Source organism: Nymphalis io, chromosome 25, assembly GCF_905147045.1.
Source record: "Nymphalis io chromosome 25, ilAglIoxx1.1, whole genome shotgun sequence".
NCBI lineage: Eukaryota > Metazoa > Arthropoda > Insecta > Lepidoptera > Nymphalidae > Nymphalis > Nymphalis io.
In genome coordinates this window covers 8,583,003-8,598,095 of record NC_065912.1, presented here as the reverse complement: position 1 = coordinate 8,598,095, position 15,093 = coordinate 8,583,003, and the positions used below count along the sequence as shown (strand labels likewise).

Below are 15,093 nucleotides of genomic sequence, written 5' to 3'. Positions count from 1 at the left end.
AAAATAAGCAAATACGTGTAACGGAATCATACCCGTCAGTTGGAGATATCCTCACGATGTTTTATATCGCCAAGCACGAGATGAATCTTAAATACGAATTTAATCCATGAAAAAACCAAATCAGATTTGAATCCATAAACTTTACTTAAAGTCCCGATGTTCTATCCACCGAATCAACGTTGTTATATTCCTATCTTCGTATTTACTATCAAATTTATTAAATATATTATATAAATAATATAAGAACCGCACAAATGTCATTACGCCTTTAATTAATATTAGCAAATTGTAACATAAGAGTATTACATATATTAATAACAGTGGGTCTGAACGCAGACACGGTAAATTGGTTAAATTGTGAAATATTGACGTAACCGAGACGATTTATTAGAACACATTGTATATTTTAACGTATTAATTGAATACAAAAATGTTCGTTTTGTTCTAGAATCAGCGATTGTATTTAAATGTGAAGTAAAAACGTTTCGTTTTTTTTAAATATAAAATATTCAGTACTCAGTAACAGTCTGTTAATGTCCCACTGCTGGGCTAAGACCTCCTCTTCCTTTTGAGGAGAAGGTATGGAGCTTATTCAACCACGCTGCTCCAATTCGGGTTGGTAGAATTCACATCTGGCAGAATTTTAATAAAATTAGACACATGCAGGTTTCCTCACGATGTTTTCCTTCACCGTCAAGCACGAAATAAATTATAAACACAAATTAAGCACATGAAAATTCAGTGATGCTTGCCCGGGCTTGAACCCATGATCACGCTTAAGATTCACGCGTTCTAACCACCAGGCCATCTTGGCTTTTTAAATATAAAATCGGCGGACATGCGAATGAGCTACGTTTATATGTATATCGGTGCTGTAAGAACTTTACTGGTGGTAGAGCTTTGTGCAAGAAATTTTAGCATTTAAAATTAGTACATTAAACAATAATAAATAAGATGTTTAAATTCAATTCACTGCGTCGTATATAAGCGTGTTATTTCCTTGCAAGTCTGCTGTCACCATTATTTGTGAGCATAACTCATAAACTGTTCTCCGTTCCCAGAATAATAATAGAGAAAATGCCATCTTTTGAAGTGAAACTGGTCAGATATCTTATTTGATGGCATTGTTTGCTTGTTCTGTGAATATTATTCATATAAATATTTTTGTATATTTAAATCATTATATTTGTAAAAAATGCATAATGCTCTACGAAAAATATAATTTAATATCGATCTTATCTTATTTTTTAACGTAATAGAAGAATAAAATGGATTATCATCGTGTAAAAAAAAATCGGTCTATGTCCCACTTTTCAAGAATGTTTTGATATTCTTTTGAAAAGGTTTGGTGGGTACATCTGTGGCATTTTCATTCAACACATGAAACAACCCTTCAAGATGGTGTAGTCATACCGATACATCGGTTTGTATACGCACACACCGATGACTTCTTTTCAGTGGGTGCTAAGTAGCTAGGTAGCTTGAGCTCCCTATACCGAGGCACTATATACACACATTGTATATTTAACCTGTGCTGCAGTGTGCAGCAGATTTTTTTTTAAATATTTTTTTTTTAATCATAACTTGTTCAAGGTCCGAAATAAAGAAATTATATTTATTTATATTCACTTCCGCTATAAAATTTCGATATACAAAGCTTGTTGTGTTTCTTGACAGTAACTGATAGTATTTTGAGCTGTTGTGTGAGTGACATGATATTTCACTTAAATTACTAAATAATTATCTTATATTTGTTCCTTCAGACGTAAGTTATGTTCGGTTTATAATGCGTTTATAAACTGCTTTAGATTATCTTTTAAGGATTCTGGTCACGAGTTACTGAATACGAATGCAGTAGGGCTATTCTGTAAGAAGAAACTTGAAAATAACCGCAGAAAACTTGATACCAAACATATACATATATATCAACATCTATTTGTATATATATAAAAATAGCTGACTGACTGACTGACATAAGAACGCGCAGCTCAAACTACTAGGACACCATGAAAATTTTGCATACGGCATATAATTTGCTTTTAAGCCATAGGCTAGCACTAAAAGTATTTTTAAAATTTTAACACCTAAGGCAATGTAAAGGGGATGAAAATTAATATTTGCTATCTTGAATTATGGTGCGAGTGAAACCCCGGGTAAAGTGGTAGTATATTATAAGATAATACGAAATATTTAATTTTATATTTTAATAACGATAAGAGCACTCATACAATTTGATTAGATTTCCGAGTCGAAGTTTTATTGGTCGAAATTCCATAGGAAATTAAGTGTTACGTCACGTCCGCAACCAGTCTGGATATAGTGCGACTAGCAGAGACATTTTATTATGAATAATATATGTCAGATGAAAGTCAACTGTATGTCCAAAGGTCATGTAACTCAGATATAATAAGACAGGTAGACAGGTTATTGGTGGTTTTGTGCAAGCTCGTCTGGGTAGGTACTCATCAGATATTCTACCGCAAAACAGCAGTGCTTGGTGTTGTTGTGTTCCGGTTTGAAGGGTGAGTGAGCCAGTGTAATTACAAGCACAAGGAACATAACATATTAGTTCCCAAGGTTGGTGGCGTATTCAAAGTCCAAGTCAAAAATCTTTATTCAATATAGAAGCGTTATACTTGCTTACTGATTGTCATAAATCTACCACCGGTTCGGAAATAAGCAGCTCAGACCTGAGAAGAACCGGCGAAAGAAACTCAGCGGGTTTTTTTTATATCTCATCCTTTACAATAAATAATATACAACAATAGCCGAATTATATATACATTTTTTTTAATTTGAAATACTTGGAGGCGATCATTTCATTCCCAAGATGTGCAATTATTTAAAATTTAGTCATTGGTCGTGTAATATCCTTTAGCATAAAAGCGTTCCTTAACGATTTTTTTAAATTTAAATAAAAGCGATGGTTATCATTTCTTACAATGCCAATGTCTATGGGCGTTGGTGACCACTTACCATCAGGTTTCCCATATGTTCGTCCGCCTTCCTATTATATAAAAAAGGTAGATTAATAGGAGTTTGCGTATTGGAATTATGCCACATGTGTATGGAATCCAATATACATTATTGATTTTAAAATCAAGTAATAAATTTTATCATCTGTCAGTGAAGACTGAATTTTATTTTATTTATTTTAAGGACCACTAGTAGCTACTACATGTTCTAATGACAAATGTAAAACAATTAAGTGAAAATGGCTAACATGTGAAGCTTTTTAAAGTAGCCACAACAATTACAATATTTGTTTTAAAAATACATTAACACATAATTATAGCAACATGAGTAGAAAGATTAAAAAAAAAATAAGTCCAAATTGGTACAAATTAAAGATCATAAAAAAATAAACATGCACTTAATAAAATTAAAATTAATAACACAAATAGTTTGAAATTGATATAGGTACAAATTAAAATTAAATAATTCATTAAATTCATGCAAAGTTTACGTTACAAAAAATTACTAAAAATATACTAGTTAATACAAAATAAAATTAAGATAACATTATTTATTATTTATTTATTTATTTATTTGCATCTCTCAACAATTCTAGCGCCCGTTTACGATAAATCATGGCAGAGTCATTAAAAATATCTAGACCTTGACAAAAACCATTGTACAACCGTGATGATCTAGGCATTGGTGCATTACATCCTAATTTCGTTTGATATTCTGACATCAAAAGTGCCCAGAAAACTACGAACATTGCGCCTTGGAATACGATAGTATATCTTTTCAAGTAAGTAAGTACAGTCGATCTCGTTACGAATTATCTTAAATAGGAAAGAGAGATCTAATAATTGTCTGCGTACAGAGAGACTATCCATATTAAAGTCTTTCAAGAGATTGCTGTAATTTTTATTAGATTTATTGTAAGAGGTTTTTTTGTTTCTGGATAGATGATATACAAATCGCTTCTGTATTCTCTCTATACGCAGACGATGTTCATTGTAACAAGGAGACTGAATAGTTTTATATATCGGTCATTTTATATATCTGTTAATTAAGAAATCGTTACCAGTATTTTTTTAAATTCTATTTTTTTTTTAAAGAAACGGCCCAACTATTTTAGAACCAATTAGAATGCTCGACGTCTCTCATAGCCAACTTCGCTCATATATATACCTAGATTTATTATAGTGTCACTAAAGTGTCCCCGTGACATTACAATGTCACCAAGACCAGACCGTTAAATTGCAAGAAATGAAGTCGCTTGACAATCTACCTTTAAATTATAATATCACGGCTTTGACAATATATTTGCGAAAGATACATATATGTTGGATTGCACTGCATCGTTGGTCTAGTGGCTAGTGCTGGGGGCGAGATTACCTTCGCCCCTTGAGTAGAGCTCCGCCACGAGCGGAGCATAGCACGGGAGAGGCCATGGATGCGTTATATCAACACGATCCTGCAGCCTCTCCGATCCGTGCTTAGAACGGCCATTGCAGTGGTTTTAGTGGGTAAGAATCCCACATAACCCATTTCCACCCCCATTACACCCGGGTACCTTTCTGAAGGTTTCCACTGCGATGAATCAAAAGTATTAGTGGGTAGTGAAATCGGTCGGCATTATCATCACACATTTGTTAGAATTTCACCTGAAACATCATATCAGTTTCTTTTACCGCTGATCACGATTGTGCTGTTGACATTTTTGAGGCCGTTATAATGAGTTGGTAGTTTAATTTTGTTGTATTATATTTGGTATTATAATTGGGGTAAGTCGGTAAATAAGAGTTATTCTTGTTTAAATTTATATCCATGTCATTACAAATACTAGTTTAATAGGGTCTTCCTGTAAAGAGATCACTCCGCTATTTTAATTAATGTTATTTATTTATTTGTTCCAGAACTTTTCATTGTTTTATGACCCTATCTACGACAGTATTCTATGTTTAACGACTTTAATAAAGCACAGATTGTCTTTGGAGATACTATGTCAGATATTTAAAGAGGTTAACAGTGTTTTTTAGACTTTAAACTTTAATTAAAGTAATAAATGGAGAATAGTGGTATTTGTTATCTTATAAAGTATACTTCCATGAAAATGTTTTTGTAACACCGATTGAATTAAAGAAAAAATATCTTATATTAATTTCTTTATACATAATTTACGAATCGTTTTAATTTGTAAATAAATAAGTATTAATCCTATTCATGGATTTATGAATCAAATTCAGCCGAGGACATCAATTAATTGATTTCTTTACAATACTAAAATTGAAACAAATGTAATAATGATAATAATAAAATAACTTAAAGCCACCTATAATACTACTAAAGTTAAATGAACGTTATATCACTATAATTTAAAATAGGATTAGCAAATTTTAGTTTTAAAAAGTATTATTTTTACAGCAATCCGAAGCGATAAAGTGTAACTGTGATCCAATAAATCTGTCAAGAACATTTGTAGTCAAGACTTACACTTCTGATTAAAACAATTTATTACGGAATAAATTTTATCTTTAATACAAAGATTCAAAAATTCTAAAACGCAATATTGCTTTTGATTGAATTGATAATAAATGTTTTTTAAATTATTATTAAAGCAAAAGAGAAAATCTTTTTTCAACGTATAAGCGTTACACTTGCTTACTGATCGTCAATAATCCACCACTGGTTCGGAAATAAACACCTCAACTTAAAATAACCGCAGAAAAAACTGAGGCCTTCACATCATTTCATTAGTTCTTTCGTCAATAAAAATATTTTTAATAATATTTGATCGATCAAATAAAAAAAGATTTTTTTTTCTCTTTGGTATGTTCCAATTATGATGATTTGTCATTTTTATGTTTTTTTTTTTAATTTAAAATAGGTAGGCAGTCGGGAGAATGGGCCTGAATATAAGTGGTTACCATCACCCATATATATTGGTACTGTTAGAAATATCAACCATTCCTTACATTGCCAGTGCGCCACCAACCTTGGGGACTAAGTTTATGGTTCTTGTGTCACTCACTTATGGAACCTGAACACTGACAAAGCGGGCTTGCACGAAACCCAATCAAATAAATTTTGCTTAAAAGGATAATAAAAAAATACAAAAATCATTTAAATAATATCGCAATGAATTTTTTTTTTCAGATAATATAATGGAAGGATGTGAAGACTAGATCGAAAAAGATGAAAACATGAAGTTTTTATAACTGAAAATGTATGCGAAAAGAATAGTGGAAATAACATCTGAGACCGTTAAGAAGAAAAGGATGGATAACTTGACGAATGACTTTCTGATAATAAATCAATAGGTGATCTAGTTAGAATGATCGTTAATGAGCAATCGATTGTACGGAGTGAGGTAGCTTGCGATAATGAAACTGAAGTAAAGAAGGATAAGCAAGAAAGTTAAAGGTAGCGACAAATTTCATATTAGAAGATAGGCTAAGGTATTTTTAATCGAACGTTTTAAATTCAAAGAATATTAGGTTTTGGGAATCTGCAATATAATGGAAAGGAAAAAATGTAGTGGTGTCATGTACTGCTTAAGCAAAGTGATTATTTTCTTACAATTTATAACATACTTATTTGTTATGGAAGTGATTTTCCAAATGACTAAATAATTGTATATCGAATAAAAAAACAGTTTTGAATTTTCTTGCGTTGAAGTTTATAATTCATCTTGTTATTGGTGGTTAAGGAAAACATCATGAAGAATAAATAAAAAATATGAATCATGTGTCAAGCTTATCTGCCAAGCAGCATGAAGTGTGATGGTTGGTTATACTCGAAACATTTCCAAGAAGGGGTGTGAATCAGCAGAAAATCAAAACAAAATGTACTTTATTAACGTAGAATATTACAATCGCCGTAGTGGTACCTGTCCGGGCTTGAAACCACGATCATCGGTTAAGATTCGAGCATTCTAACCACTAGGCCATCTCGACTTAATACAATAATTTTAAATATATTAAATTTTGAATCTAGACTGCCCCTTATGGATCAAGTAAATGTTACCCGGAACGAGACCAGCAACGCGACGGGCGTGGAAGATCCGGAATGGACGCAAGCGGTGATGTTCAAGCTGCGGACAGCCGTGTTGCTGCTCATCGTGATAATGGCTGTACTTGGAAACCTCCTCGTTATCGTCAGTGTTATGCGACACAGGTTTGCTTATTTTACTGTCATGGTCAATAAACTCCTATAAAACATAAGCTACGTAATATGTTTTTGTTTACGTTATTGTAATATTTGAATGTATGCTCTAAATATTTATTATTTGTATTATTTTTGTTTATACAGAATATGTTATATATAATATAATAACAGAATTTCAGAGACAAATAAAAATCATAAGGTCAAATAGTGCATTTCTCTCTTTATGTTTTGTAAAACAACGTATATTTTATTTTATATACTTTTAAACGTCATTTTACGTTTCCTTATTTTAAAGCTTGTGTTTAAAAATGAATAAAATTACTCGGCACAGATGTCATTAAAATAAGAATATTTACGTGTTACTGTCTCGTAATAATTATATGTTTTGCTGAAATATTTCTAAAGAAAAATACCGCTGACTTTTTCAAGTTATTTTATAGTAAAATTCATATTACGAGTATAAAAAAGGATAAGAACGTAATTATTTTTTTTTCTGTATAAACTTGTGTTTTTTTCTGTAAATCCGATTCTTAAGTTTTATAATATGGTCTTTTATGTTTAGTTTAATGACTAAGAAATCCAAATTTATTTAGAAATATTCTAATTATTTATTGTCAATATTAGGAAGGCGAATAAGCTTTCTAATGATAATTGGTCATCTTTTTCTAAAGACACAGGGAGAAATATAAAACACTTTTTACATTATATACATATATTATTATGTATATCTACTATCTATATAACTATCGTTCTTAAGGTGTCCTTATAATATCGCTGATTGTCTTACCATGCGTTGAATTAGTAATTATTTAAAATGTAAGGAAGACAAATGACCATCTCATTTTGATTTAAATCAAATCTTAATATAATTAATTCTAATTTTAAATATCTGTTATTTCAAATGTTTAAATGTCTCATTATTTTCAGAAAACTTCGTGTCATAACAAATTACTTCGTGGTATCATTGGCGTTTGCTGATATTCTTGTCGCTATGGTCGTAATGCCTTTTAATTTTAGCGTACAGTTTTACAATGAATGGATCTTTGGTCCAGTTATCTGTGACCTTTGGAACTCTTCAGATGTTTATTTTACATCAACTTCGATATTGCATCTGTGTTGCATATCAGTGGACAGATATTACGCTATAGTAAAACCTCTCAAATATCCTATTAAGATGACGAAAAAGGTTTGTAAAAAAAGTTTTTGTGTTTAAAATAGCTTGTTTTATTTATTTGAATAGATTTTTATCGATGTTAGAATGTAATGTTTTTGTAAATATTTAAAAGTCTGTCTGTTAATGGTTTTAATTATTATTTTCAAACCTAGTTCATTATAAACTTGGTGATGAAGTTTGACTCAAAAATGTTATGCATTTAAAATTATTTGTTAGAATAATCGTTTACGCCAAAGTTTTCTTTGAAAAGATTAAAAGGGTTACTTAAAGGAGGTTAACTTATAACTTTGTGAGGATTTTAGCAACACAAGAACTTTTCCAAGCGAAATATAATTACAGTTAATAGGTTTTAACAGTAAAAAGCTTTTAAATTATTTTTCAAATAAACAAAATATAAATTAAATTAAATTTGCCTACAATTATAATATTAAAATGTACTATTTCTTTCAGATGGCGTTTGTCATGTTAGCAGCGACATGGCTCAGTCCTATAACAATATCATACGCCCCAATTTTCATGGGCTGGTACACCACCAGTGAATACATGAGAACCAGGGAGTTAAATCAATGTGAATTCAAAGTGAACAAACCATATGCTGTCATATCCAGCTCAATATCTTTTTGGATACCATGCACTATCATGATATTTACCTATCTCGCTATATTCAAAGAAGCGAATCGCCAGGAGAAAGCTCTTCACGCAAGAGCAGGTAACGCGATGCTCATGCATCGTCATTCGAGAGAAGTTGGCGACAAAAACGGCGCATTACATATCAACGCCACAACTCCCACCAAAGATAGGAATATCCTGAAAATGAAACGAGAACACAAAGCGGCTAGGACTTTGGGTATAATTATGGGCGCTTTCATCCTCTGCTGGTTACCGTTCTTCTTGTTCTATTTGTCGACGTCATTGTGTGATTCGTGTACATATCCAGAGGTTGTGACTGTTATCATGTTTTGGACTGGTTATTTCAATTCAGCCCTAAATCCGATCATTTATGCGTATTTCAACAGAGACTTTCGTAATGCGTTCAAGAATACTTTGGCGTGCGCGTTTTGTAGCTTCTGCCGGCGCGGTGCGTCTGATTCAGACGCTTTGGAACGGTTGGATAGACGAGGATCCGCTCAGCTTCGAGTGCCTATCCCATCGAGGAGGGCATCAGATCTTGCATCCCTTTGAATATCGCCGAACTATGATCAAGTGACAGCCGTTTGACAGGCCTAGTGTTTCAACGAAATATGATGTAACATATTCCGATTATTGACTGAATTTTGAACTATATATCGATTGTTGTAAATATCGATTAAATAAATGTCTGTAATAGAATTAATAGTGAATTGACTATCGTCTTGTATTTAACATGCATGAATCTCTAAGATTATATTTATTTATGAAATCTAATTTCAATTGTGTTGGTTTTTTCTAATATTTCTAATGATAGCTAGAACGTAATATATATTAAATATAATGTGGTGTGTAATTTTTTAATGTAAATAGTTTTGTATAGATCATTTTCACAATAGTATTAATTCCAAAGATAGCTGATTCGTAGGCCTAAAACATAATGTTTCAGAAACAGACGAAGAGGCCAAATATAAATGTAAATACTAATTTTAGAGGCTTTAATTTATAAAAAATGAATTATGTTATGATTATTTATTTTAGCAATTAATATTTATAAATGTTATTATATAAGAAACAATTGATAGCAATAAGTAGATGAATACAAATATCACGATACTAAGTCTAACTTACTTTCAATCGTAGTGCTCTCATATCTTGAGTTAAATTTCAAACAAATTAACAGTATCATAATAATAATTTCGATTAATAACAAATATTCAACGATTTACTTATAAAACCCCATCAATTTCAATCCGATAACTATTCAAGTTTGTATTTTCCATTAAAATGATTTCAATACAAACCACTGAAAAATCTTTTGACGCTCGGATAAAAGATAAATAATCATTTCAATGATTTTTTTATAGCAGATAGAGATAAAATAATTGTAAATAAATCTTTAAATGTAAATGTAGTAGATTTAAAATTAAGCGATGATAATATAGATATAAAAATAATTTCATTTAAACATTTATAGGGAGATATGATAATGATTATGGGGACAAATAACGCTTCAATAGAAAATTCGAGTTATAAAATAATAATTGTTGTGCTATTAACTGTAATAGACCGACTAGACTTTGGTGTATCAGTGTGGTGTTTATCTTTTTATGATGTCTATAGTCATTTAATACTAACCTTTAATAATTCGATGGTTAAAATAATATAGTAAATTTTGAGCGATGTGCGTCAAATCGATCTATCAAATGATTAACTCTAGATGATCCTTGTCACGTGATTAGAAATTTAAAAATCGATTCCTATAGATTGTGTATCTTTATTGTTATATATTAAATGATCTTACATTACAACTTTTAAATTAAGAACAGCATGATCGTTCAAAATTTGCAAATTCGTATTTCGAAATTTACTTCGGTGTACATCTTTGATTCCTCATATAAAATATCTATCAGTCAATGTCCATATAGTGTCTTCGCTTACAACTCCGCGACCTCATTAATGTATATGTAATTTAAGAACTATTCAAAACACCAATTGCTTATCCACGTTTCAAGAAAAAATAACCTTATCAAAGTTCTTATGTCTTACATATAATACTTAGTAAAAAGCGTTACGATAAGCATTTGGTGGTTTTAGTTCTTTAATGAGATGTCGCTCTATAAAGTCAATGTGTCTTCCTTTTAAATAAGTAATTAAGGCTCAAAGTTTATTAGATTCGATTAAGAATTAAATCTTAAAAAAATAAATAAACACACGACTTTCTAATAGCCAGTTCTTATCTTATGTACCCAGTATGTATTTGTATTATAAATATACATTTTATTATAAATATAATTGTAATAAAAGTAATAATATACGGTTGTGACTTCTTTAGATATTACAACAAACAAATTCATATATCATTGTTGTTATTGTGTTATTCCTTAGACAAAGAATTGTGTTCGGATTTATTTTTTATCGAAAATGTTGTTTCAATCTGAAATATATGTCAACCCATTTAAATTTTTAAACTTCGGTTAAACTCCGTCCAACGTGTTTTGTTTTAATCATTAATTTCTTTAATTTTATAAGATTCTTAACTACATCAACTAATGTTAGCGTAAATTTAATTCATTATTAGTAAACAAATAATAATGTATATGTATTTGTAGTACTTATGTAAAACATAGAAAGATTTTAAATTGAAACTAATGTAGATTTAGTTTCTTGAAAAAAAAACAGCAATATGTAACTTTAAAAATAATTAGATCGGTGTATAGCGTAGACGATAACTTTGGAATTTGAATTTTATAATATGAGTGGATTTATTGGTAAATAACTAGATTAACTAAAAACTAATATATTGTTACAAGAGAGTTCGTTTGTGACGTCATATTCATTGAATATCTTTGCCTATTTTGCTTCACCCTTCATTGTTGGCTGATGTTGATTAAAATTAAGTGTTTCCTATGTTTACGTTGGGCTGTGATATTTTATATTATTCATTACTATCACCTTCACCGTTACCGATACTTCGTTGATTTCATTGATTTCAAAGTCATTTGTTATTTGTAATATCAACTTAGTCGAACAAATCCGACTTTAATAATTTAAGTTAATTATTGTTCAAAGTTTTATTTATATAGATCGTAATTGCCATGTATCCTTCGTAGATTTTAATCTTGATACCAAAATATGAAAGTAATGAATTTCGATGTAAATATTCTTTTAATGATAGTGAATTATATGAGATCATTATAGCGTAATTATCATTGTCATTATAATAGGGTTGCTTAAATTATTTTGAAATATATGTGGTATTATTACGTAGGTTTTCAAATATATGTATATTTCTATGCTTAAATTATTTTCTTTTATTATATTTAATTTAAAGGTCATTTTCAAAATATTCGTTGTACTAAATTAAAGTAAAGTTGTAAATATTTCTTTATTTTTTTTCCATAAATTGTTTTTAATTACTTAGGCTTTTATTTATATATAAAGTAATGGAAAATCATTGAATATAAATTTCAATATTCCTGATTGTGATCTTTAATAAATTACTAAAAAGATGCTTCAGATGTTTTATATTAATTATCTTCAATAAAGTAAATATAAAATATGATAAGACACTGTCCAGCAAAAGCTATTCTATTTACTACTCACCACTGAACAATTTTGAAATTTCAAAAAGTGATGATATACTTACCTCTAAGGTCTGGAGCACCCTCCTGACCTCTGTTTTTCCCACCACCTACAATATGGGTACCTTCAAGTCAAGAGTGAATATGCATCTTCTAGGCAAGCGCGCTCTACCTTAGACTGTAACTTATATACTTAAAAAAAATACTGTGTATCACCGTTAGTCGGTTTTTAAAATCTCTCGAGTAACGAAGTTTGTTAAAGAATAGCGCGGCTGTAGAATAAGTCTTTCAATATCATATACACGCATCATAATAGATTTTCACCGTATATTATATGACCTTTCACAATTGCGTCCCTCTACTAGAAACCTAGCACCCTCTACTAGGTTCGCACTTCGACTAGTCATAAACAATGTATATATATACATAATCAGCTAAAGATAATATTTCATTACCTTAGTGTTTGTTTTATGGAGATGTACTCCCTAAAAAAATGGGCAAACCCAAAGAAACCCCAAAAGAGAAACACCTTAGTAGAATAAATAACATCTTAGTTCAAGGTTGGTGGCACATTGGCGATGTAAGCAATGATTAACATTTCTTACAATGGCAATGTCTATGGGCGTTGGTGACCATGTACCATCCGATGGCCCATACGCTCGTCCACCTACCTATTCTATAATCGTTTTGAAATTGATTACTGATAAACAGATGAACAGTTTGTTTATATATGGTTAAATAAACTACGTAATAATACCACAAATGTGACAATGAGATAACGAAAGACAACACTTGGTATTATGTGCGTGTAATCTGCTTTTTGCAAAATAATAAAAATGTTTCGTACATAAAAATGTGTTTGTTTACGACCTAATCGATTTCAGCCACGATTGTCATTCGCAAGTCAGGCGAAGAATGTATATTACAAGAGTGTATCCTCAAAAAAAATATTTTTAATGTATCGGGAAAGAAATTGACTCCACTCCACCTGATGGTAAGTAGTAGTGAAGTCCAAACGCGACGATGGCCAGGACAGTCGGGAAGAATGTTCTGCACTATCCTGCCGGCCCACAAGATGCCTCTTCACGCCTCGTTCGATGGGACGGCAAATCCGATACGATCAGATGAGTTCAGATGCAAGACCAACTGTTTAACGTACGTGTTTTCCAAGGCACGGGAGTGACAATACTGTCAACGTCCAGATTCCGAGAGCCGAATTTCCCAGGACATTGAGATATGTGACCTTAAATGCTAGCAACTAGACCAATGAGGCAAATAATGTGTTTTCATTATTAACTTAACTACCTAATTTATTTTGAATAAACACATTATAACTGTTAAAATCTGTTTGGTTTGGGTTTTTGTCTCGCTTTTACTAACTAGCAGGAATTTTGTCTCGCTCCCACTGAAAGAAATTTTCCGTTTATCTTTACAAGAATTAAAATTGCGTTTTAACAGAGAAATGCTAATATAATTACAATTTTATCACAAGAACATGATAATATAGTATTACTTAACTCAGTAAGCGAAGGATTTAATCGCTTGTAAAATGCAAAACTTTATATATTATACGATATAATGTAGTCTGTACAGTAACTTTTATTGTTTCAGTTTAAGCTTACATTCCCGCCATTTTACATTTTTTTTTAAATTTTGTATTATAATATCAACAATCAGCCAACCGATTTCCGAATCCAAAAATCTGAAAAGGAAGGGTAACTTCCTTAAAATTAATAATTACCACTATAATAATGTATATGTCAAACAAATCCAGTATAAGTTAAAGTGTTCACCAGCCAACCCGCCAAAAAAAATCTGAAAAATTACTCTTCCTAAAAATTAACAATTGGTACTATAATAATCTGTATATGTCGTTGTCTCTTATTGGCTAAGATGGGTGCCACTTAAACTTCAATAACATCCCCTACTCGGCTGAGGCCTCTTCTGCTGCTCAGTAAAGCTAGGTGATGGTGTTCTACTGCTAGTTAAGATTTCTTTACGATGTTTTCCTTAACGGCCGAGAAACAAAGTGAAGCTCGGATGTGAACCCGCGATCACCTTTTAAGTCAAGTGAATTCTATCCACTGAACCATGTCTGAGATACACACGCTACACGTGAAAAAGACAAATAGAATAAATTTAGTAATAGTTTTGGCGACTGTCGCTGTTGTTTAAATATTTCTTGACCTAAATTGACAGACTAAGGACTACGACCTTTAAATACAGTCCTACTTACCCAGACTTGTTCTACGGAAAAAAATCTGTCTTGTCATTGGAGGCTCGTGCGTCAACCTCACAAAAATTATGGCGAATATTCTCAACTTTTTTTGCAAGAGGAATTATTCTATAGAGGAATGAGGAAGGTCGTGGGCATGATGCAGAATTTTAAGTATAACAATAATTCTAATTCAATTTTTAAATGCTATTTAAAGTGAAAATGCTTACTTCCTTGCCACCATTCTATGGAGTAACGATTTGTAACGTAACTATTTTTAATTGTTTATATGTATCTATATTGAAATAAAATAATACCACCACTGATCAACATCGGTGGTCACCACATAAATTAAATCAATTAACTTCACT

At 31.1% G+C, this 15,093-nt stretch overlaps 1 protein-coding gene across 1 annotated transcript in view; it reads left to right on the top strand.

Annotated features, from left to right (window-relative positions):
* LOC126778216 (octopamine receptor beta-2R) overlaps positions 1-12,193 on the top strand; it is a 208,033-nt gene extending 195,840 nt beyond the window's left edge. Inside the window, exons 4-7 of the mRNA XM_050501692.1 lie at positions 6,112-6,378; positions 6,952-7,131; positions 8,050-8,308; positions 8,747-12,193. Coding sequence (XP_050357649.1) covers positions 6,962-7,131; positions 8,050-8,308; positions 8,747-9,478 — 1,161 coding nt within the window. The 5' untranslated portion in view covers positions 6,112-6,378; positions 6,952-6,961 and the 3' untranslated portion in view covers positions 9,479-12,193. The remainder of the gene's footprint in view (positions 1-6,111; positions 6,379-6,951; positions 7,132-8,049; positions 8,309-8,746) is intronic.
* The last annotated feature ends 2,900 nt before the right edge of the window (positions 12,194-15,093 follow it).